This window comes from Micrasema longulum, unplaced genomic scaffold, assembly GCF_059751315.1.
Source record: "Micrasema longulum isolate JH-2025_06_02 unplaced genomic scaffold, ASM5975131v1 h1tg000142l, whole genome shotgun sequence".
In the NCBI taxonomy this organism is placed as follows: Eukaryota; Metazoa; Arthropoda; class Insecta; order Trichoptera; family Brachycentridae; genus Micrasema; species Micrasema longulum.
In genome coordinates, this window is record NW_028277348.1 from 326026 (window position 1) to 352668 (window position 26643).

Below are 26643 nucleotides of genomic sequence, written 5' to 3' on the forward strand. Positions count from 1 at the left end.
GATTTATTATTTTGATACTTTTGAATAAATAATTTTATCAGTGATGTAAGATCGGGATTGATGGATGTTAAAAAAGACAACCTTATTCCTGAAAGCATACATATATATTATTAAAAAATCAAAACGTTACATTTCCCCTTATTGGTTAAAAATATTCACCCCAACTGAGAAATTACCTTAATAAGTCTAGAATATTAGTTGTTTATGAATATATTTTTTACTTGCAGACGGCTTTATGCAGAGATGAAAGCAAATTATTCAGAAGGCAAAGTGGAACATGACTTCGTTCGAGAAATAATATGGAAATCTTCAGAACATGGAAGGTCGGGAATCGAGGGGAAAGTGAGGGAAAGAAAAACTCTCGTATTCTGTCAATAGTATTAAATTAAAAGTCACCTCCAGAGGCGGGTCTGAAAAGGGAAAACATAAAAACATCCTCTTTTATCTTAACATTATGTTCATGTACTTATAACCTTAACGTATGAGTATATTACTCAAATTTTGCTTGGAATGGGGCGGGGCGTTTTCATTGATAATTTTATAGAATTAAAATGTTAAATTCATCGAATCGTTAAAAGTCGTTTTACTTTTTTAAAACCTATCTCTGGTTCCTTAAAAAACATCGAAAAAATTATTGATTTCACGTAAGCGCGTAAAATTAAATTTTAGCACTATTGCATTTTTTTTAATGACTTCATTTTTACTTGTCCCATGTAAGCCTTTGTAATATAAAAGAGGTATTGTAAAGCAACTAGTAACGCTTATTTTTATTTTTCCTCATCCGCTTCTAAGTAGGGCGTGTAGAAATCACCAGGCGCCTGTCTCCAAGAGACCATATCGCGACCCGGGACTCTCGCCAATCAATCATCCACGTCAATCCATCGTACCTTATTTTCGCAGAATAAAGCAGAAAGATCGTCATCAATGGTCTTTCAGTGAAGTGTGAAGAAGAAGCAACTTGGGTTACGACTTTCCGAGGCATCCGCACCACGTGTCCAAGCCAGGGACACCGCCGCACCATGTAAATATTTAAAATTATACAATGAGATATGCATATTGTCCATTGATTGATAGATTTCTGAAGAAACTTTATTTAAATCACTTCGGAAGAAATATTTCTTAACTCACTTCAACACTCCTCTCTTTGCCTTCTTTTATTTCCACTTTCCTATTAAATATTAGTACAGAAATAATACATTCAAATACACAAATTGCTAGTCCTTATTTAGTATACACAAATATTTTTTTCACTACACGTTTTGAAATTAAAAAAAATAACGGTGTTCATATCATTGGCTTATGGGAAGGAAATTGCCATCCGCCAATAAGCCAGTTAATGTATAAGTTAAGCTGAATTGAAATACAAATATTTAAAAAAAAGATAAATATTCATGAAAAATGTCTTTAAAATGTGTATTTTAATACTAGCAATACACAAGATTTGTAGATTGTAAAAAATAATATGTAAGCTACTTTGGAAATAGGTATTGCCTTGTAGGTAATATAAATTAAAACCCAGTTTTAAACTGACAAATGACGTAAAGTGAAAGGGACTTATGAGAAAATACTGAAGTTTTAATTAGTGAGACATTCTTGTGTACAGGGGATAAAAATAAAAGTCAGTGAATATTTTATAATCCTCTTTGCAAGTCAATTCAATTTTCCACTGCAGATTGTTAAACCTCCATTTTTCAGTCTTGTCTTCCTTAAACCAACCCCACATTAATCGTCGTTTCTTTGCCGACGCAAACCGAATTTCCTTTTATTCGGCCACATAACTTTATAACGATGCCGGTTTTTCCGCATTGCTAGAAGCCAACTTCACTCGTAACATTCTCCTTTGTTTTTGCGGCGTGCCTCGAGGCGTTTTTGGAAGATTTTTACCAACCTAATATAAGAACAAACATGCCTTAAAAGCCAAAACAACTGCATTAATTTTTAAGTCTTGTAGCTCCGAGAAGGGGAAATCGTTATTGTTTAGGAAGCGAGATCAAAGTAGGATTTGATAACATATTACTTGCCTTTAAAGGGATATTGTAAGACACTTAATACCCAATTAGGAAAACAATTTTATTGCAATCAATACACTTTGCACGATATATTTTCGTACTTTACCTTAATTGTATACGTACTTAACGGATGTAATTATTTTTAAAAAAATCTTTGTCCTTCTTTTGAAAAATATACACTTTACCATTTGAGAATTTCCAATTTTAAAGAATAAAAATTCATCATTTTATTTTACAAACGAGCCGACAAAAGCTTATCCCAACTTATTTTTAATACACTGTAACCTCCTTTTACACAGCAGATACGTTCCACACTTTTGGCTAGAACACCCCAGTTAGGGATGAAAAAAGCCAAAAAAGAAGAAGAAGAAGTACCGTGTAACAAAAGTTAACGTAAAAAAAAAATGCTAAATCGGTTTCCTTGTATAAAAATTAATTCATGAAAAAAAAACGAAATTGTTGACTATTTACGGTATCTTAATTTTTTTCTGAAAATAATATGACATTAAAATATTTAATAAAAATCGATTATTTGCTATAAGCATAATATATTATTTGCCTAGTAACTAAAAGAGTTATCTAGGGAATTCCGATAACGAATATTATAATAGGGTTTTATGACTTTTTTTACAATTTCAATTAGACCCTTTGTCAATGGAATACTATCGAGTAATATTTTTTTTTTTACTACTTACTAGTAGTACAAAAATTATATTATTATTTGTAATTTCCGCGAAAACAGTACATTGCATTGTCCACGCCCCAATACGTCAGAATTCGGGGAAATTTTGAACTTTGTTTGTGACCGTTTAAATATAAATGTAACGTTGTCACGAATCTTGACGTCACAATTATCAAGGTCAAACAGGGGACAAACGTTTTTGTAGGGACATATTTTTTTTGTATGAAAATATTTCTCCGCAATCTATATGAAATATCTGAATTCGAAACCAATAAAATCTATATTGATTTGGTAAAAAAAATATATTAATGCATTTCAAATATTTTTATCGGTATTCGAGGAATGGCAACTTACGTTGACGCTTTGTTAAATTGATGTTTTAAAAAAAGTTGAATTTTTGGACCGCGTTCTATCTTAACCGCGTCAAATAAGGTTCCAGTATATTCCATTTTAATATTAAATTGATAATTTGTATCCACAAGATTAATAATAAAAGCTAGTATGCTATAATATTATGCAGTAATAATCGATTATTGAGGATTGATATTATCAGCTCCGAGCCTTAATTGGAAACCTACGAGATAAGCTAGGCTAATATTTGTATTTTAGTCGTGTGACCATGGCGTTCTTGGATCGGGTGTGAAATTACACATACATCATTATATAAATACGAGTATTTATAGAGTGTTCACATAACTTGGGTCCGTTTTTTCCAAATTGCTGTGTTTGCTTTTAAGTAACATATATTATTTTATTACATTACAAGCCTTCAAAATGGAATGTTAAGTTAACGAAAGTGAGCATTTTTGATACATCTTTCTGTTCGCGTTCAATCGGGGGAATAAAGCTGCTCGCAAATGCGCAGTATACGGTGAAGATTTTATGAATTATTGACTATTTTATTTTAAAATAATGAAGGAGAATACCTTTCTAAATTTTAGTATTCATTTTTGAGGTTATGTACTTTTGACGTGTTTTCGTAATCAATTAAAAAACATAGGAGAGATTTCCTTTTTTTTATATTTCATTTGAAATTATGGTATTCATAGACATGTGTGCATATATTTTTTTATGTGTTAATTAATAAATTTTAAAATTATTTAAATAGTGTAAATTTCGAAATGAGAGCTAGATTTTCTTGTCCTGCTTAGTGCATAGTTGACGTCATTTGAGCTGATTTCACGGCACAGATCTCAAACTGAACCACACCTTTCCAAGCACCAACACTTCGAAATATCATTGATGTGATATGTTGTTGTTAAAATTTCTAACTAAAAATTAAAACTACTCGTTTAAAAAATACTAAAGGTTTGATAGTTTTAGAATATTCGCAACACAAGAAGCTAGGTGATAAAAAGCACAATGACACTACTAAGCAAACTTAAATGCGCCTAACTTAAACAGAATATTTTCGACTCTGATATAAGATCGTCTGTTTATTTTATTACACTCTTAGTATTAAAGCTTGAGAATTTATTAAATTGCATTAACTGTGTGAAATAACATGATTAAATGTGGTTAAGTTGAACGCTTCGTTTTAAAACCACCTGAGTTTATTTTGAAGCACTATTAGTTTTAAAATAAACTCAAATGGTTTTAAATTAAACTCGTTTAATTTCAATTCAATATTTTTTTAATAAAACGTTTTGTTTTAATACCACATGAGTTTATATTTTAAAACACTCCTAGTTTCAGAAACCACAGATCTTTCCATCGACACGTCTAATTATAAACTTGGTTTAATTATAAACTAAAGTTTTTAATAACACCTGTAGATAAGTATCTGTGCTTTCGAAACTATATTAATTAAACAAAAAAAAACATTTTTTTTGTTAATGATTGAGTAACTTTATTGAAGTATTCAATTTAAAACATCAAAAAAGGTACTCAATTATTGTCAAAAAAAAAAGTTTTTTTTAGTATGAGCGAAACCGATGGGACGATTCTCCGTCTTTAAAATGGTTTTTGGGCATTTGGAGGAAGTGCTTTCACACTGAATATGCACACAAATATTACATATATGATGTAAATATTATAATATAATATAAATATAACGACATGAGATTAATAAGATATGTCAGAAATTATTATACCCACCATTCAATTATTCAGTAACCCTTTGTACCCCATAGTGGCAAACTCGCTCACTTTGAACACTACACTTGTTTACAATATGTTTGAGTTCATCGCGCCCGCGCCGCATCGCAAGCGCTGCGCCACTATGGCCAAGCATTTAAAGTATAAGACATCCTACTAGCCTCTATTAAACAAATGACATAAAGACGTCTTGTCGGTTTGCAATGCATGGACATAAGATGGTTAGCGAGTGGATAAGTAGACCTTTTAATATTATCTGAATTGTTTTATGTATATGTTTCAATTCAAATTATTACTGTTATGTTGTGTAATTTAAATTTATGTTTACTTTTTTATGATTATAATTGTGTTAGGATATTTTAATGAAAAAACACATGTTACGAAAAAGGAACTGCTAAACAGAAAATTTCTAGCTAATTGGAACCTGCAATGATGAACCTCTATTGCTCAATCACAGATGTTTATCGACATTGTTAAAAAATCCTCAGACAAGTTGACCAATAACGATGGAACATTATTAATTTAATCACGAAATAGCATGTTAAATTGTGCACAAACAATCACAACTTTATTTTTATTTATTTGTTTTGATGTAAATTTACAGATTAACTTAAATTTACTTTACTAGTATGACAATATGATTAAATAATAATGAAACTAAATTAAATACATCTATAAAACTACATTATAGAATTAAAAATAAAAGTTTGAAAAAAATAATACACAAAATTAATTATGTCTATCCCTAATATGCAAATAGCATTGCGCTTGAAAAATGAAGATGCTTCCAGCTTCCCGGAGACTTTTTGGCAAGTCATTAAACATTTTTTAGACTTTAAGCCCTTTTGTTATCTAGATTTCTATTTTCCTCTTGAATGATTTTTTTATATATTTTTTTTATTTTAATAGTATAATTATACATTTTTACAATTTAAAAAAAAAAATTCACTTGTTATATTTTTACTGAAACTAAAATCCCACCAAGCCACTTTTTGTAGCTTGTTGGTGAAGATTATATTTATACTAACTTAATAATATTTTTTACATTTATAAAAACAATGAATAACAGATAAAAATTAACAGCCGCAAAGATCAGAATAAACATGTTTATACAAATAATAATATATAAATTTATTTTTTAAATACAAGAAAATATATGAAAAGTTAAAATATATACACCTAAGCTACTATTCATATATAAACTGTTGATCGAGTAGCCACTCTCTTATTTTGCTCTTGTGACAATGTGAGTTAAATTTAAGTTCTTTTGGTAGTGAATTAAAAATTCTATATTTCGTGATATTACCTTATTTTAAATGTTATATAACATGTTATTACATAATAACATCAAGAGAGAAGATTTGCTGAGAACGTCGAGGAAGAATTGCTGAGAAAAACCGAGATGCTTCGTGCTTACATCAGTGCGCAATATATTACTTGGTTGGTCACGCGTATTCTTGGGGAATTAACACACATTCAGAGATGTTATTGCTTGAGAATACACGTAGCTGACAAGTGACAACATCGTCGCGTCAGATACATTCCGCCCGTCACACGAGGACCCCGAAATCATTTGTACCGTGTCGCACCTTGTCACAGGCGAGACTACGGGCTACGTTCTCCCGTCTACGGACGTGGCACGTTTGTGTCACGTCCCTGCATGACAGTTATGCCAAATATGTGCCATTTAGAGACACGAAGACGTGCATAAGTGCATATCTACCTGTCGTCATATGTCAGACAATAATAAGGTAGTATACAGTTGGAACTTTATACAAGTAATAGTATTGTCTAAACATGGCCCTTGTACATAAACATTTGATGATATGTGATCGTTATTATTGCTATGTTATCTATTCTCATTTTGAAATTACTATATTATAAAGTTTATATTTGAAGCACTTACGTTGTGGTTATTCATTATAATAAAATAAATAAAACAATTTTGTTTTTAACCACTATTTTTTTTTTCATCGACCTGTTTCAAAACAAACAAGCTTCTTCGTCAAAGTTTACGTAACTAATGAATTGATTTTTTATTTTTTATTATTAAGTGAACATGAAACAAAAATATTCAAAAAAAGGAATCAATTCATTAGTTACGTAAACCTTGACGAAGAAGCTTATTTGCTTTGAAACCGGTCGGTGAAAAATAAAAATTAGTCGCTAAAAACAAAGTTGTATTATTTATTTTATTACTATATTATGTTAAGGTTCCTTTTTTGCGTTATTTTCACAAATATATTAGGAATTTTGCATATTGCAGGCGAAGTGAATCAAATGATAAAATGGTAAAACTTTTATATTTAATGTTTAAACTCTACGAGCTTCTGCCTACTTTTTTACTAAATACATGGGTTTTTTTAGATGATGCTAATTACAGAAATATAATATAAACAACAAGTTAACTTCAGCCCTAAAATGTTTATATCTGAGCGCAAAGTGCTTAAGCTGCCTTTAGTTGTTTTAAACAATTTAACACTGTATTTATTATTTTTGACAAGCCATTTTATTAAGAAGAGAATTATTATATTTTTAATTAGAAGTCCAAATGACAATTTAAATATTTTACCAAAATGAAGGATTAAAATAAAACCATTTAATAATATTATGAAAGGATCAGAATAGTTAAAACATAGCAATTAAATTATTTTTTTTAATCAGAATTGTAATAAATTATTGTAAAGCAATTTTGTAATACTGTACTAAATAAATGTGAAAGCTAAGAGAATTATATAAAGAAAATGACAGATAACATAAAAACAAAATTAAACATAATGCTATGTTTGAAGTATGAACGATAAACAAGATTAGTTGACTGAATGTTTCAGGTCAATGGGCACTGTTTTTATAAAGTGTCTTTGATTTTGGAATTCAATCAATGATCTGTTACACACCAGTATTCGTTCTTAAATACTCCATAAATTAAATAGACACGTTACTTTTGCGTACAAAATGGCATCTCAATATGTGGGTCTTTCGTGCCTTTATTCTCTAACAGGCTTCCATCATGATCAGATGTGATGCTACGCGGAAATATGCAGTCATGTGTGATAAAAAAAATGGTCAAATTACACTGACACAGTGAAAAACAAAACAGATATATCATTTCATTTGTAAATATAATTTAATATATGTAATAAGCAGATAATTAGTAAATAGATACATATATACATAATGTTCAAATCATCTTTTTAAAATTTTGAGAATTGAAAACTAGCGTCGTAACTAAAAGTTGAACATAAATAATACCAACTGAAGAAATATGTATATTTATTCCATGCATAAATGATTGATTACATGACGTGTATTGTAATACGTTTTTTTTTTGTTGACGGCAACGCAATATTTGCCATATTTTATATTTATGAAACTAGGAATAGGAGTAACGATGCAGAACTAAGTTCACACAGAGGCACTCCTTACATCTTGGTCAAAGATCTTTCAATCTTTTACCTAAAGAATTAAAAATCATTAAATCACAGATACCGTTTAAAGTAGGTTTGTGGTCTTGGATTCGCATGAAGAAATAGATAAACACCTTCTTCAAAAAAAATAATTTAATAATAATGAAATACTACAAATAAAACCAGTCTTTTGTTCTATAAGCATATGTTAATCTTGTTTGTTTTTTTTCTCTTTATTCATGGTTATGTTATACCATATATATATGATATAAACTTTAAAATCATTCCACGTTCAGACGCCAAAGTCTTTGTGGGCATTTTTTCCAAATTATGTTATAGCTTATTTAAAGATGTATTTTTTAAAGTGTATTTTTGTAATTAAAATTCTATGCAAATATGTTTAGAAAAATAAACAAAATAAAAAGAACTTTTCAAATGCCAATGTACGTAAACACTTAAGGCCTTACTCATAAACTTGGTATAAAATTATGCCAAAGCATAGTGGTAGAATACGTATAGGAATATTCCCCTTATAACAGTAGTTCTATAAGGGGATGGTTATCCCATCTTTATTTTACAACTATGCTTAGGTGTAACTTTATACCAGGTTTATGAGTAAGGTCCCATATCCCTATCTTATGAGTACAGTTCCAATTTAAAGTATCCATATTATTTTACTATGAGTACCTAAAATTTAAAAAACACGTATATCGTTATACACGTATATCGTTATACTAAAAATTATCTTTTTACTTTTGTACTTATGTACTCTACATAGAATAAGGTTTTACAGTACAATTATTTTTACGAATTAAATAATTTTTAATATATTTTATCAATTTAATTTTTTTTTTTTTAATTTCACTTTTTTTTGTATAACACACCAGGAGGCCCAATTACAGTTGTGAATTACATCACAGATCACCCAGGCTTGAGAAAAATCACATATTTTTTTTGTGTCCTCACCGGGAATCGAACCCGGAACCTTCCGTGTGTGAATCAAGGGTCTTGACCACTACACCACGGAAGCCTATTTATATATGTCTGCGAGGCTAAAGACGGAAACCTACCTACTGTAAAAAATATGACCAAAATGAAGTCGATTATTATCACACAGATTTGAACCGTGTAAACTAAAGATCATATTTACATAAAAGTATCGTATTATGTTAAAATATGTTACACCAAATGATGAATGTAAAAATAATAGTTTAAAAAAATACAATTTCGAATTTATTTTTTTAAACTTTTTTAAACTCAATCCTGAGAAGGAATGAAAATGACACACAATTTCCATGAAAACATTAAAGTTTTCTGGAAAGCTGTGAAAAACTCCAGGAGTAGCAGTGAAAGCGGAGGCATGACAGTTGTTAAAGATAAGGATGGAAAAATGGTGACTAATGAGAGTGGAATAAAAGAGAGATGGAAGGAATACTTTGAGGAAATTTATGAATCGCATACTGGTAACTCGGGCGGTGCCGATGTATCGACATTATCCGAGGTGTGTTTGAACGCAAATGATGAGGTAAGTCAGATTAGTATGAAAGAAATTATCAGTGTTGTCAAATGTATGCGGAATGGTAAAGCGCAAGGGTATGACTGTATTGCAGCAGAGTTTATTAAGTCGTTATGAAGGAATGGAGACGTTTGGAAGATGCCTTTATCCAGCAGTGGAGATAGCAAGGCTGAAGAAGAAGAAAAATATACTAAAAACCCTTCTTTTATTGAGCGACTTTTGTTCAGACGAAAATTTGAACATTTTCTTGTTTTCAGAAAAATAAGAAATTTTCAGCAATTATAAAAACAAACCAACCATCGTGCATTTGGTAAGATATTACAATTTATTATATTTTATAAAAACGAAAATATCCTCAAATGATTCTTTATTTATCTTAACATATTACAACAGAGATGAAGAACATTTAAGAGAAGGTTATTTAAAAGTCTAGGCATCTACAGGGCTTATGACCTGTCAATGGCTGGTTTAAGTGGCCACTTTACACAATGTGTAACATTCACCATTCTGCCTATATTTGTTTTTCATCTCTGTTGTAATATGTTAATATAAACAGCTGCCCAGGGAGTTGAATCCAGTCCTTGTCTACAAAAATTTGGACAAACTCAAAATATTGTTCTTTATTTATCGTTAAAAATATTTTTCAAACATGAGCCAATTAAAATAGATTACAAAAAAATATTATTTATAACAAAACACGTTTACTTAAAACTATTTTAAACTTAAATTGCCTCAAGAGGTCCTTACAAGGATGAAATTATTTTTTTATTTAAAATGTGTTTCAAACAGTTAAGACAATCTGAAGGATCACATCAGACTACCTAAAATTATTTTCTTTATGCAACAAGTTACCGTGAAATTGATATACCAATGAAGTAACCTATACACCATTAGACATTGTAATCATCATTCCCCTTTCTTTACCCAGTGGTGCATATAGTACTGCATTTATAAACCATATACAGCGTATTTTGATTATCTATAACATAAATGGGTCGACTTTGTTGCGATTCAAAGATCGGCGGTCCATGAGGTTTTTTTGCGTCAGATCGTGTGGTACCATAACATCGAGCTTTATTTTAAATCCAGCCTTCTGCAAATGGTTCGAAACGGTTTTATAATCGATATTCAGCCCCTAGACGATGCTACAACTGCTAATATGATGGTTTATCTCGATAATTTTGATGATTTGATCGATATTTTCGATGACAGGCCGGCCAGAGCGTGGTGCAACATTTACCTCCACTATACCAGAACGAAATCGCTCGAACCACTGTGGTGTAGCACGAACTGAAAGAGTAACGGCCCCGTATACATCGCAAATTTTTTGGTCGCTTTCGATGCGTTTTTCCTTTTCGGGTAGTAAAAATGTAAAATATGGCGAATTACTTCCTTTGAGACCTCTATACTCGACGCAAGATAGTTCCCGACTGAACCAACAAAGCGCAATACGGTTAAAAAAGCGTTTGTAGTGTACTTTCACACCTTTACAACGCCATCGTATGATCCGATGTGACTAATAATGGACGAGATATACTTAGTTTAAAAAAGGGAGCGAAATACGAAATGACCTTTTCCTCGACCTGATATTATATAAAACGCAGAGATGCTTGTTGGTAGCTGTTATGGGGTGGCCTTGGTGGTCTTGTAGTAAAACTCTTCTTTTTACTTATTATGGTATATTTACAAGATATACAGAGGAACAATAGTAACAAGTGGACAAGTGTCTACAGAGGGGGCTAGCTGAAGAATGGCCTGTTGGTCTAGGTATGTGGGGGTACCTTGTGGCCAGTAGGTAGGTGTTGTATTGGGAACAATACAATCCTTACCTACACCTCTTACAGTAGCCGACAGAATACTTACCATATTTCTATTATGTGCCATAGCACATCATTTATATACAGCAGAATTCCGTTTATCCAAACTCCAGTCATCCGGATTGCTAAATATCCGGATCGTTATCAGGAAATAAAACCTCCGAAAAGTAATTAACTTTTCTGGACACGTTTTGAGTTTTTTTCGGGTTAAGATCAAAGCCAGAGAGACGCATCGACTACTTGAAAAAAAAACTCACCAAAACACGTTCAAAACCGGCTGCGAAAAATATCAAAGATTTGCACAATAAAGTATTGTGTTGATTAAACTAATTTCAATAATTTATGCTGCTAATGAATACAAGTAAATTATAAACTAAAAATTAGATTACCTTCAGGTTTAGTAGTAAGGTGTAAGTTTTTAAAACAAAGATTTTTCACGTGATTTAACGGGAATCAGAAAAAACCCTGTCCAGAAAAATTATGTTTCAAGCGAATTTTGCGTTTTGTAAAAAAAAACGGTCATTAATTTTGACTTTTAATAATTATTATATTATTATTTGTAAAAAATTGCATAATACATAATACGAGAAAAATATGGTAGAAACAAGAATAAGTAAAAAATAAAAGTTTTTCATAATTGTTTAATATGAAAATTATGTTATGTTATCATTACCTATATTTCATACATCATTACCTTAATTACCAAATGTCAACGCATTTATAATGCATTCTATTATATCCTCGGGTGCATATCGAGATTACGGGACTGTCCTTGACAGGGCGTCACAAATGAGCGCTGTCTTCGGCGAAATATAATATACGAGTTTATATTTATACCTGATGATGGGTAAATCTGAATACCTGAAACTTGCTGTGTTCTTGTTAACATGAAACTCGTACGTGGCGTAAACATACAAAGTGTGTATTTATTATGTATTTGAAATCAATAGATATCTTAGAAGTTTAGAAGAATCAACCGAATTGAAAAACTGCATAATATACATACAAATACATATTTCAATTATTATATTCCATTTTAGTTAAGTACCATGATATTATATTATCGCTCATGTTTAATTTATTTAAATGGTTTGAAATTATTTTGAATCAATTAAAATAAATTATGAAACATTTGATCTATTCTAATTATTTCCACTAGATTAAGATTCATTGTTTCTGGACTTACATGTAAACAGATGATAGAATTACGATGCATTTAGTTTAACAATGCACTGGCATATGCACCACTAAATGCGGAAGGGTGATGAAGCTGCCGATTTAGATATATAATAAATAAATACATAATTACTTTGTTTGTTAGACCACACACGAGTTTATTTAAATTTTCAACGCTAGTCTCCGATATGTTGTATCATCCATCATAAGCAAATTCATTTACATTGAGAAAACAGGTAGATTCTATTAACACAGACTTTAGCAAGGCTTTTGACAAGGTGTGTTTAAACATTTTGGTCGCCAAATTATCAAATCTAGGAATAAGTGGTCCCACGATTAAATGGTTTCAAAGCTGCTTGACTGATAGAACACTATCGGTAAAATTTTGTAACACTTTATCCCAATTCTGTGCTACTAGTGGTGTTCCTCAGGGTTCTCATCTGGGCCCAATACTGTTCATTAGCTTTGTTAATGATATAATGGATGTATTTGATGATGTGGAAATATTGCTGTTTGCCGATGACATGAAGATTTTTAAAGTTCTTAATTCCGTAAATGATTGTGTGACTCTGCAACGTAATTTAAATAAAATGTTCCAGTGGTGCTCCACCAATAAACTTCAATTAAATATAAAAAAATGCCACATAATGAGATTTTTTAGAATAAAAAACCCAACTTTATTTGATTATTTGATGGGTAATATGCAATTAGACTCAACTTCTGAGGTGCGCGACCTGGCGTTTTTGATCAAAAATGATCCTTTATTAGGCACATAAATAATATTACTAGTAAATCTCTAAAAATGTTAGGCTTCATGTTACGTGTGACTAAGGAATTCTAAAACATAGGCACTTTGAAGTTGATGTATACTTCATTAGTGAGAAGCCAGTTAGAGTATAACTCTACAATATGGACTCCTTACTACAACTGTCACCAAAATTCTCTTGAAAGAGTCCAAAAAAATTCTTACGGTTTATAAATTTTAAACTTAGAATCAGTCAGGAATTTTTAGATTACGATTTTTTACTAAAAACATTAAATTTGTTAAACTTAACGATAGAAGGAAAATTATAAACCTTTTAAATTTATTCAAAATTGTAAATTCAATATGGGATTGCCCTGAACTGTTATCTCTCATCAACTTCAGGGTGCCTGGAAGAATGACTAGACAGGTGCCACCGTTTTGTAGCAACAATTCACGGACAGTGTATACTTGTAATGCAGTATTAAATAGACTTCATGAATTCGGCAATAGTTATTCCCACGTATCTGATATATTTAGTGTAGGGTATTGTTCCTACAGAACAAACCTTATAAACTTTTTCGAAGATGATGAATGGCAATTATATTTATCTATTCATACATTTCATATACAGTTTTTTTGTTCAGTTTGCCTAGCTGTGTGAAACAGTACTTATGATTTTCTTGTTGTTTTACTGTAGAATGTTTTATTATTTAAACTTTCTACTGAATATGCTGTATAATTTTTAGGTTATTTTTTTAAATATAAATCTTGTACAATTTTTGATTTGATTTTTTTTTTATTTTTATAAATCTTGTTTTTAAAATTCATGTTTTTGAAAAAAAAAGATAAAAATATTAAGCCAAATATGTTAATATTATAAATGTTTGTAAAAGGCAGATTTGCCGTTTATGTTAATAAAATAAAATAAATAAATAAGATGAAAATAAAAGATTAAATCAAAATAGCTTTGTTCATTGCAAATTTAACCAAAAATATTGCACAGTGAAATATTTTATCTCGTATATTTGTGGAAAAACCAATGGGACTACGATGAATTGAAGGATGTCATAGTTGTGTGACGCGAGCAGGCGCTACTTAGGGTCGGCATTGTTGCGACAAAAATTTTTTTTTTGCGAAAATTGAAAAAAAATCGAAATAAAAGGTAATTTACACGCGAAACTGGATTATCAAGAATAAGCACAAAACTTGTGTTTCACAAATTAATTTAAAAACCAATCAGTAAAATACCCGTTTTTTGACCAGCGAATACATTTCAGATATTTTTTTCACAGGTCAATTTTCTAAATGTTCTCTATTTTACAATGTAATTAATCTATAAATTATAGAGCAAAATACACTTTGACAGATCGCTTGAGTTCCGTAATCTCGATGTGACTTGTTCCTTAATTCTTACAATCATATACATTATTACTTATTAACGGTGCAAAATAAAGTCTAGCACTTTATTTCCACCTATGATGAACATATTTACAAAAGTCTCTTACAAACAATAATACAACCAACGAATATGTTTGATTTTGAAGAAAACAAATAAAACAAAATCAATTGATTAAGAAAGCAACATGTTAGGGGAATCGAAGCCGGAATAAAGGAAAAAAATACAGTTCGTAAAAGTTAGGTAAAATTCACGACTGGGACGAAATACAAAACATACATTGTGTTATTTTTTGGCAAGAGGCGAAATTAAGTCCAGGGTCTGTAAGCCAATAGGAAGTAAAATATTATTTTTAATTTTATCTACAAAGTAAAATTAAGTTTTGTGTATGAAAAATATAATATTTATGAAATCTTTTTTTCTAAACATGTTCAATTACAGGTTACCAACGAAGATACTTTAAATTTTCATACAAATATATGCATTATCGTACATCCATATCGATTTCACTTTAAACCGTCTCGATATGTACTGAGGAATAATAATTCAAAATCCTGGTGCCAAACCTTATGTATGGAAGTAAAGAATGGAATAAGAAAAAAACAAGGATGGAAGTAGGCTAAAAGCTGTCGAAATGATCACTCAGGTGAATGTGGTATAATTATTTACAATAGATGCACAAATAATGTCGAGATCCGTGCATTTTCGACAAAATCAAGAAAGGAGTTCTGCGATGGTTTGAACATGTATAGCAAACGGTCGGCAAAATAAGGTCTAAAAAAATTTATAACGCGAATGTTGATGGATGCAGAAAACGAGGAAGACCGAGAAAGACATGGAATGACCAAATCCAACAAAAACTTGAAGATGGACATCTCAAAAGTAGAAACAATCGGGGAGCGTGCATGAGAAGAAGAAGTATGTATGCAAAAACACAGTGAGATATGGCGTTCTATCCTCTCTGCTTACCTCTACGGAGAAACGGCGTGAGGGTTTGTTTGATGTTTGTTTTGTTTGAAATTTTGGTGCATGTCAACTCCCGATTTAGCTGGTGAATAGTGCCAGCAACAAGTTGGAACAGGTAGCAGATAGCGGAGACTACGGCCCGCTAGCGCGGCCAACATGAACACGATGTCGCTGGATCACTACGGTGATCCAGCGACATTGTCAGTTGACATCGACATTGACATCGACAGTTGACATTGACATCGACAGTTGCCATCGCGCCAGCCATCGCGAGTATCCAAGCTCGCAAGAACATTACAGAGTATCCAATTTATTCTCAATGCATTACAAAATATACGTAAAATATTGATAAATTGAAAAGAGAAAAAAAAAGAAAAGGTGATATGGATCGTAAAGACAAATTAAATTTAATAGACATTTTAATTATTTCAGCGCCCTTGAGGTAATTTTCACAAAAAATGGCGCAATATAATTATCCAGACTAACAATATTAATAAAGAGAGATTGATAACATTTGAGAAGGGAATATACATGAAATATTACCTCAACTAAGATTACAATTATTTTACTTCACAAAAATCAACAAATGGAAGAATTCAAGAATTACAGATGTTCAAACAAAAGCAGAAAGGTGAATTTTAGTGTCTAAAGTGATCACTAAAACGAGCCAATGACACTATATTAAACTCATAAATGTCTGGACTTTCATTCTCCCTTCTAAAATAAAGAAAATCGCGATCTTTTTTTAATGAATCAATCCTGAAATTCCTTTCTGCCTTTCTAAATAGATTGATTACATTTTCTTAAATACCTTTTTTTTATTGTGTTACATATTATATTTGAACATTTTTACTATATAACACATAAAGATACTCGTACATTGAACAAAATTCGATGAAGGATGGCATCGCGAACAGTGGTCACTGGAAACTGGATAATTCCTTTAAAAATGTGGAAATATATATAATCAACCATTAAAATATGCCAATGTAATACGTAAAATAAAAGTATCGCTGAAATGTTTTTTTAAAATAAAAACAATATTTAAATAATGTGTAGAAACTTCGAACTACTCCAGTCACGGGTTATCCTTGTGAGGCGATCATAAAAAAGAGTTATTATGTGTTAAATATTAAAAAAATTATAGCAGATAGTTGAAATAAATTAAAAATATGGAATTAAGATATGTTAAAATAAATGGTAGGAACAAAATAATGTTTTGTTTTACGGCTGTAGCCGAATCAGGGAGGTACATAAAATTGAAATCAGCTTAATATACAATTCTGTTTGTACAACACATGTTTAAATACACGCTCTAAATGTAATATCAAATACACATGCATTATCTCCAACGAATCCTGACAATGTCATAAAAATAAGGATTTTGCCAGCGACGATTACACACATATATTTGTTCGCCCTCAAATTACAAATAAATAATTTGATAATATAATAAAATACAGGTTATTTATTTACAAAAATCCGAAACAACGGAGCTTTTTCAAACCCCATTTATTAACAGCGATGTTTAATTACAAATACATAACTAACAACAATATTTTATTCAATTTCAAATAAATATATAGGTTTCTTAAATAAACTGATACATTTTCAGGAGTATGAAAACAAAGGTGCAGTTTTTGTTTTTACACATATTTTTTTGTCAAAGAAAACTACACCCATTACAAAAACAATATTTACAAATAAACCAAAATTATAGGCCAATTGTCGTTTTCTGTCTATTAATCAATACAACGCCAAAAACAAAAAAAAACATACCTTTGTTTGGCCACTTCATATCATTCCACTTGTAAAATAAATAAATATTATAATCATAATAAAATTAAATTTAAACATACGAAAATATTTTTTTTGTATATATTTGCCTTAAAGACTGTTTAAACATAATAAATTAAGACGTAGAGAAAATTATTTTTAAAATATACAGAAAATACTTTTGGAAAAGCTAAAAAAAGACGAACCAGAAAAATACAAATGTAATAAAATGACAAAAAAATAATAATACATACTGTAGTATATTATACATCCCATCTTAACATAGAACCTTAGTCCCACGGAGTTGGGACTTATGTATCAATAAATGTAAATGAATATGTTTTTTTACAGAAATAAATAAAACAATATAAACTGATTCAACGGGGTTCAAACTGTCAGTAGGGTCGCAGTGAGTCACATCTTGCTGGAGGGTGTGATTCTTTAAAATGCTGCGAACGCCCAGTTGCATTCCACCGGCAACACTACTGACTAGTCCTACTCGTTAGCGTCCACGTCGCGAACTCTGGGCAATGGGATCGCACTCATAACGGTGTGATCACAGCAGATAACGAGAGGATGAAAGGCGAGTTTTTGGCGCCTCAAAACCAAAACCAACCAGCTAAGGGAAGGTAACCCCGACAGAAAATCCACCAGAGAAAGCAACGGGAAACCACTCTGGTCATCTTTCCCAGGAATCACTACGGCTAGAACATCAATAAGCAGTCGTCCTGGCTGCGAAATGTAAAATTAGCGCAGGACAGATACATATGCTTTCGCTGTAGTGATCGCCAACGTCGGCGTCGGGGGGACCCGGCAAGGCACAAGAAGAAGAAAGAAGAAACGGATTTACAGTTTAGAGCATAAAGATTTGATAAAACAAACATGTGTATTAAATTAATAAATATCATGTAGAAAATAACTGTTTTATGGATATGAAGAATGATTCACTAACAGCTTTATTTTCAATAAAATAAAAGTTTTTGACAAAAAAAATCCGAGATCTTTTACATTTTCCAACCGTCCTTAAACAATTAATCAGCCATTATACATGATAAGTTTATGGAATTTATAATTATATGAAATGTCGTTGAAAGGCATTTCTAATGTCATTTTATTTCTAATACACCAAGTCGGTAATATAATTATTTATTTATAGCTTTCTGTACCTGTTATTGAGCTAACGACATTTAATGTGTTCGCTTATCAATGTGTTCGCTTAGCACAGGACTTAGGCAGTGGTCATTAATCATTAAAAAAATAATGTGGTTGTAACAAAGAATTAACAATAGTCCAGAAACCGCATACGCACATCAAACAGGCGACTAAACTACTCATAAATGAGTAGGTTTACGTTTTGACCCATCAGTTTCTTCGTAGAGGTCGCTCAGTACGCAACTCCTGATTTGAATTTAACTGTGCCGTGTTGTGTCCTTTTAAAGTTATTTTAAAGAAACGGATGCAATCACATTTCATGTGTAATTAGCAAATGAATATGTATGTAACAAATGCATTACTTAAAAATTTAATTATTTTTCCATCTGTCAGATTGTCGAAGAAACAAAATGAACATTTTGTTAGTGTTGCCAGGGTTGTAATTTTTTTTACCCTTCATTGCTCATTTAATGAAAATTGGATCTCGGATTAAACAATTCTATCGTAGACATTTGACCGACATTATCTTCAAAACATCAAATATTATTTAAAATGATATCAAAATATCAGTTTTATGTAAAATAAAATTTGTTCAATAACTCTTATTAAATGACCCTTTACTTATCTACTCTGTTGTGTCAATCAATATTTCCGCTTGCGCAATAAAATTTTAGATAAATTAACAGATTGCTTTTTTTTTACCTTACATTTGTGTTATGATTTTTTTTCCCATCAAGCAACATTACGCGGCGACATCACGAATTTGCGCGGCGAAAGTAGGGCATAGTGGGGGAATTATTGGACACAGTGTATTCAAATATGATTCTACGCTCCTTCTGGACTATTCTTAATTCTATTGGATGAAATATAATCAATAATACTCATAAACTTTTTTTTTCCAGTACAGTTTTTGCTAAAGTAACCATCACATGCATTCTCCTATACCGAGATTGTTGAGGCGCACGACAATGTAATTAGTTAAACTAATAGTTGACATTTCCAATTAAAACACTTTGAGATAAATTTAGATCTAAATGTACATACGCCTTAATTATTTATTTTTGTAAATTATGTATACTTTTGTCACAAAATATGTAGACTATAAAGGGTATTTTATACCGTTCTTTAAATAAATATTGCAACGATAATTTAAACCATAATGTAGGTACTTGAAAAAAAAACAGGGGTATGAATTATAATACCTTTCAACAAACTGTCTCAAAGACAGTTTGTTGAAAGGTAATATTATTTATGTATAACATATATTATGTTTTACAAGAAAGTATATTATATACCACTGTGATAAAAAAATAAAGTAAAATTTTTATTCAAAATACGTGGGCTCTTCGATTCCGGCAAATCTTTTTTTTTATTTATCAATCTACTATCGTACTGTCACTGACATCTGTGTCAAATTTAATGTCAATATCTGTATTTGTCCAATATATTTACGCACGTGTTTTGTGAACAACAAAAAGTTGATTCAGCGATTTTTACAATGTCTCATTTTGTCATGCAAAGAAGTGGCATTCAATTGTGTTTGTGGAATGAAATTTCTATTGCAGAAACATTGAGAATGTTGCAAAAAGCTTTCGGTGATTAGCTTTTGTCACAAAAAAAATGTTTACGTGGGATAAACAATTCAAAGAAGGCAGATAAGGCTTTAAAGACAAAAATCACCCTGGACGACCATCAAAATCAACCGGGGATACTGTTTTGACACAATTATTGGAGAGATAAAAACCGATTCGCTGCGCGCTTTAAAAGCCATCCAAAAAATCTACTTTCAGAATTGATTTGAGGATTGGAAAAAACGTTGGCATAAGTGTATTGTATCGGAAGGCGACGAAATAGATTTAGAAGAATAATAATGTACTCGTAGATTAAAATTATATAAATTCAAATAAATAAATAACTATAACAGTGTAAGTCACTCTCCAAGCACATAAGTTAGTCTCTTTTTTTGGAGAGTTACAGTTATAACATTTACTAGATGTATAAAAGTAGATTTGTATAGAATAAAAAAAAACATGTACCATTAATGAAATATATTGATTAATAAAAAAAAAAAGAAAAATAAAAATTTAGACATCTAAAATAGATAGATAAATAAAATAATTTTCAAAATTTCACTTTTTTTTCACAGTGTTTTATAATATAACATTAAAAGGACAGCCCGTTAAAAATATAATAACTTATATTTAAATACAACTTTTGATATAGTAATTCATATTGTCTACGTCAACAAGTACCCACCAAATAAATGAAATATTTCACGTATTTTTTGCAATATTTAATATATCATTACAATATTATCTAATATTTACAAAAAAATTGCGAACGAACGTATCTAATTGAAAATTAATTTTAGATAAACTAAACTTTTTTGAAAATAAGAAACTATTTTAGGAAGATATAAGTATATAAAATAATGAATAAAAGATGATGAAGAACTTGGATTGAAGATTATAATAAATAAAGAGTTTTTTTTTTCGTGGTAAATTTCCCAGTTTTTATTGGCGAAATCACTTACATGCGTTTATTGAACAATAAGTAACATTAACTAATTTTAAATTATCTTACAAAAAATAATAACTTTAAAAATGTTTATTTATTAATTTGAGATGGTTCACTATTTTCCAGTGCAATTAAATTATTTAACTCAAAAGGAAACAAAAAAAAAGATAACCGATTAGATTAGAATTCATAAACGGCACCAAAAGAAAACGTATGCAAATAATATTATATAATATGAACATTTTTAATACACACAAACCGGCTTTAGTACTGATTCTAATCAATGTTAAATAAATTAATAATTTGAGTAATTAACACATTGAAAAATAGAGTCTGGGCTTACATTCAGTAGCTAAGGTGAAATAAAGAAAAACGCTAAAAAGAAACATTCTTTTGTATATAATTTACGTTTAAATATGGAGTTTTTTTTAGCATTTATTACTTAATGGTATAACTTAAAAAACACGCAAAATCCAAAAAATACAGAAATGAAATTGAAACATTAAGAATACAAGTATTCACAATAATTAAAGAATTGTCAGTTCAAAATAAAGCTTTATTTGTGAGAATCTGACTTTCAAATTATTGGATTTATTGCAAACATGGCAATCTCCAAAATTAAATTAGTTATTTTAAGGTTGTTTCTTAACATAATTATGATTATTTCATCACAAGTTACATATAAAATATTAAGTGGTCATACTAAAAATTTTGAATATAAAAAAAAAGTTGGAGCTATTATTGTATCAGTTGTTTTGCGATTTACTCAAAAAAGAAAGATAAATTATGCCGGGTTTGCAAAAAGTACTCGCAAATGCGAATTTTTAGGAAAAATCTAAGATTTCTATGTATTTTTTGGTAAAAAAAGGCGGATTTCACATACTATTTTTTATGTCAAAATAATAAAATAATAAAACAGCATCGGTTAAAAACGAAGTTGTTTTATTTATTTTATTATAATGAATAACCACAAAGTTAGTGCTTCAAATATAAACTTTGAAATAAAACAGCTTCCAGAAAGATATATTAAAGTACAATATTATAAACAAGTTTTCATATAGTATTTTAAATAGGTAAAGATACTTAACATAACTAGTCTAATGCGTCCAGAGTACCACCTAATAAAGTGGAAGGCTCATCAGACCCTTGAGGTAAATTATCAATACTATCGTCAAGGGATTGCCGACTACTTCTTGATGGCCCTGCATCATTAGAAAATATACATTCGGGTGAAATAGGATCATTCGCTGTCTGTGGCGAATGTAACCGAAAGCGAACTCCGAACGTCTCCTGCTCAAGTAACTGATTTTCTCGAGACACATTACCAATGGTTTCCGACTGGGTATCTTCTGATAATGCGACAGAATCAGGAACGACATCGTACGAATCTTCCAAAGATTCGCTTGATAGCGACTCTGGGTCGACATATTCTTCGACAGGTGCAGCCACCCCTGTCGTCCAAGTAAAAGTCCCAGAAGTAGAGGGAGTCTGCGGGACGAGAATGTCAGCAATTGACTCGATGGTTTTTATTAATTTCGATGGTTGCACTTGTTGGACATCCCACAAAGCTTGGGAGTTGCTCGAGTCAGCGGCTGGCTGAGACAGTTCACTCGAGCTGGATTGAGCTAAAGACTGGGCTGTCTGAGTTGTAGACTGAGTGACATTGGACTGGGGTGTTTGCGTGGTTGACTGGGTAGTGGTGATCGTATCCACAGTTTGAGTTGTCGATTGAGTGGTGATGGAGGATACAGTTTGAGTCGTGGACTGTGCAGTAGCCGCTGGAGGTGTCTGGGTGGCTGTTCCTGCAGGCGAGCCAGGAGCCGGAGGAGAGGGAGGCTGAGGTTGCGCTACTCCTTGTTGTGTCCTCAGCATGATGCGCTGCAGTTGAGCTTGCTCTATTATAACAGGCAGCTCGTAATGGTGAAAGAAGTACAGCATCGAGTGCTGAAACAAACAAAAAAACATTACTTAATCGCTATGCATTCACAAACAACAAAAATATACATGCAGCATTTGTAGAATATCGTAAAATAAATTAAACCAGTCTATGGTTCCGTAGTAGTATTGTAAACTCACGTATCAAAGGTCTGAAATTCAAATCCCTCTTAGGTTACTAAAAAATATGCATTCAATTCCAAATTTACTTCCATTTCTATGATATTTATTGTTTTATTTTATTTTATTTTTATTTTATTTTATATTTATTTTTTAAATGTTTATATTGTTTGTAATCAATTGTGATTTGATTATTTTCGCGGGTGACTTTTATCTTTTAATCTTCTGAAACCTGAATGATATCTGGGCTGGTATTCCGAACGCGTTTACAGCGCGCTATAATGCGTATTTAGTACGTAAAAACGCGCTATACCGCGCTATAATTTCGATTGGAATACCAGCCCTGGTAGTTGTAAAAAATATTTGATGTAAGAGAATTATTTGAAAATTTTCCATTTCGTTTTTTCCCCCTTTATGGTTTAGAAGTTATTGCTTTGTACTATATTACTTTACAAGGCATTAGGTACTCGACGTCCTGGACGTTCGCTGTTAACTGTTAGTCGGCAGTTCATGTCAGAACTACGAGAGAAGAACCGAGAGTCGAACAATCAAAATGTGAATGCTGATTTAGGTGGGATTTCAGATTGCAACCTAGCGTACAAAAAATACGCCATAAAGAAGATTGCCAAGAATTAAAAAACAAAAACCCGATATTATAATTTGATTTATTATGGAAAAAATAAAATCGGAAATCTAATGTTCGTTTAAAGATACATACGGTCTCAAAAGGGCTAAGCCGTGATCTACAGTTAGTTTAAACCGAACAAAAGTGCGATTTTTGCCTCTTTTTCATTTAGATTTTGGCAATTACACATTATAATGCCTAAAACACCTGAGTTAAGTGAAAGTGAGAAATTACTGAAATACTTTTTTTTTTAATTCGAAGAGGTTAAATAAGGTTAAAAAAGGAAAAAAAATGCTCTAGGTAAGCGGTCCAAACTATATATAAACGATTTTTAGAATCAAACTCTTATAAAAAAAATAGCTAAAAACTCAACAGAAGAAGGCTTACTACTAGTCGCGAGGATCAAATTTCGAGACTCAAAACACATCTTCAAATTTTAAAGTGAATGCAGCGCTAAACTTTTACTCCGCCCAATGTGGAAGCATAATCTAGTCTGGGTGACAAGGCTGCAAAGCGATTAAAAAAATCCATGATCTCCGAAGTCCACGGAAAAATACGGTTAAATTGGGCACCAAAACTGGACCACAGATGATTTGGCAAAAACCCTTTGGTCCGATGAAACAAATATCAAAATAAGTTATAGGGCATTTCACTCACACGTTGACGGTAACGAGGCAACTGATGATTGGCAAAGCTGGGAGCTGAGACATTCCCAATAGACCCTGAACCCTACAGTGGGTTGCTCAAATGTGCTCATCGTAACGAGCTTAAGTCATGGACCAGGAAGCAGAGCATATAGAATGAACCTTTCCGAAACTTTGAGATGTAGGTTCTGCAGTACAGATGAGGAAACACCGATTCACATTGTATGTGAATGTGATGCTTCACATAATAAAAGACGCCGCATCCTCGGGGAACCACTGGTTAAACTTAAGGATGTTAAAGAGCTCGCCCTCAACCTAATAGCCCGAAGTTTAAAGGATCTGGGCTTGAAGGGGGAGAATTAGCAAAATTATAACTCTCGCCATTCACAGTCGCCAGGGTCTTTAAAGGCCAGGACTTGCAGGGCGAGACCTATTCACGGATACCCTTCACAATAGATCTTCACAGGTTGCATTGACGTCAAAAACTTGTATAGCACAGACTTTCGCCCTTAAAAATATGAATAAGTTGACAACCTCGAAAAAAGTAATTAAAAATTAAAAAGGTTTAAAATTAAATAAAAATAAGAGTTTAAAAAAATTATTAATTAAGAGAGTGAGAGACGTTTGGTCTGTCGGGCGCCAGTTATTCGTACAGAATAACAATTAGATTAAAGTTGCATTCAGTTTAATTATGTCAATGTGGAGGGGTAAGAAAGGAATAAAGATAAAATGTGGAAATTAAATGTATTTAAATTAAATTATGAACAATATCTAACCTAGCTTAGAATTAGACTTAACCTACTTAAACCATAAACTTAAAATTAACCTGACGCCCTGATGCGGCGCGCGGCGTGGTGACGCGAAGGCGGCGTGGGTCCTTGGCGTGCGGCGTGGGCACAGGACGCGATGGGGGCGGCGGCGTGGTGCATCGTAGGGGGAGGCAGCATCTGGCTGCGGCGACAGGGGTAGCTGGGACGGTGGCGTCCAGCTGCGGTGAGATGTGCCGCGAGGACGGCTCGTCATGAGCGGCGGCGTGGCTTCCTGTCCCATGGCGGGGCATGAGAAGTGACGTCGGGTGCGTGGAGGGACGCACGACGTGGGCGGCTCGTCATGAGCGCAGCGGCGTGGGCGCGTGGGCTGCGTCACCGTGGTGCGGCGACGTGAGCGCGTGGGGTACGTCGTAGGCGGCAGCGTTGGGGCTACGGCGTCAGGGCTGGTTAGCCAGCGCGGTAGTTTCTCTAGTGGCTGCTGACTGGGCTGCTGACTGGGCCACGGGGATGGCAAGGCACCCGCCCGTGACCCTTGAGGTCAACTGACGCAGTAGAAGAGAGTCCGTAGAAAGAGTTTAAGTGGAAGAGAGTCTAAGTGGAAGAGAGTCTAACAAGGAAGAGTGTCCAACAAGGAAGAGAGTCTCCGTCGAAAGAGATTCCGTAGGAAGAGAGTCCGGGAAGCGGGCGTCACGGTTTTTATCATCTTTTCGACGTCCCCCCTTCCCGGTTGGTCTCGTCGCTCTCATTGGCGGGCGCACGCTTCGGTCGGGGCGGTCTTCTTTTCCCGCCGAATTCCGTCTTTCCCGCCAAATTGTGTTCTTAAAACTTATTCTACTACTTAAATATTAAATTAACCTAGTCTTATAATTAACTTATGATAAGAATCGGAATAATCGGCGAGCGTGCACGAGAATAGGTATGAAGGTAGAAGAAGCGAAGTCTATATGATGAGATAGAGTGACGTGGCGTTCCATCCTCTCTACCTACTTTCACGGGGAAACGGCGTGATGGTTGTCGTTATAATTTTCATAAAAAATGTAAAATATATAAATATGTTATTCATGGAAATAAAGTGATTTGGATTTCAAAATATAAATATTATTTTAAACTATTACTATTCACGTTTTTAAAAGTGTCCTGAGCTTCACAAGTATTGACATGTGGCTGGTTCTTGGGTGTACCTTCTCGGCAAGAACAATAGGCTTCCGATTGCCCGAGCGGACAGACTTTTATTACCTTCAACGACCCTTGCGAAAGGCGCAATTCGGGTCCTTGTTGCTGACTAATAAGTCG

At 32.2% G+C, this 26643-nt stretch overlaps 1 protein-coding gene across 1 annotated transcript in view; it reads right to left on the minus strand.

The window, feature by feature from the left end:
* Positions 1-21222: 21222 nt before the first annotated feature.
* Positions 21223-26643, minus strand: part of LOC148284167 (membralin-like) — a 382657-nt gene continuing 377236 nt past the window's right edge. The window contains exon 11 of the mRNA XM_088242544.1: positions 21223-23200. Coding sequence (XP_088098670.1) covers positions 22349-23200 — 852 coding nt within the window. The 3' untranslated portion in view covers positions 21223-22348. The remainder of the gene's footprint in view (positions 23201-26643) is intronic.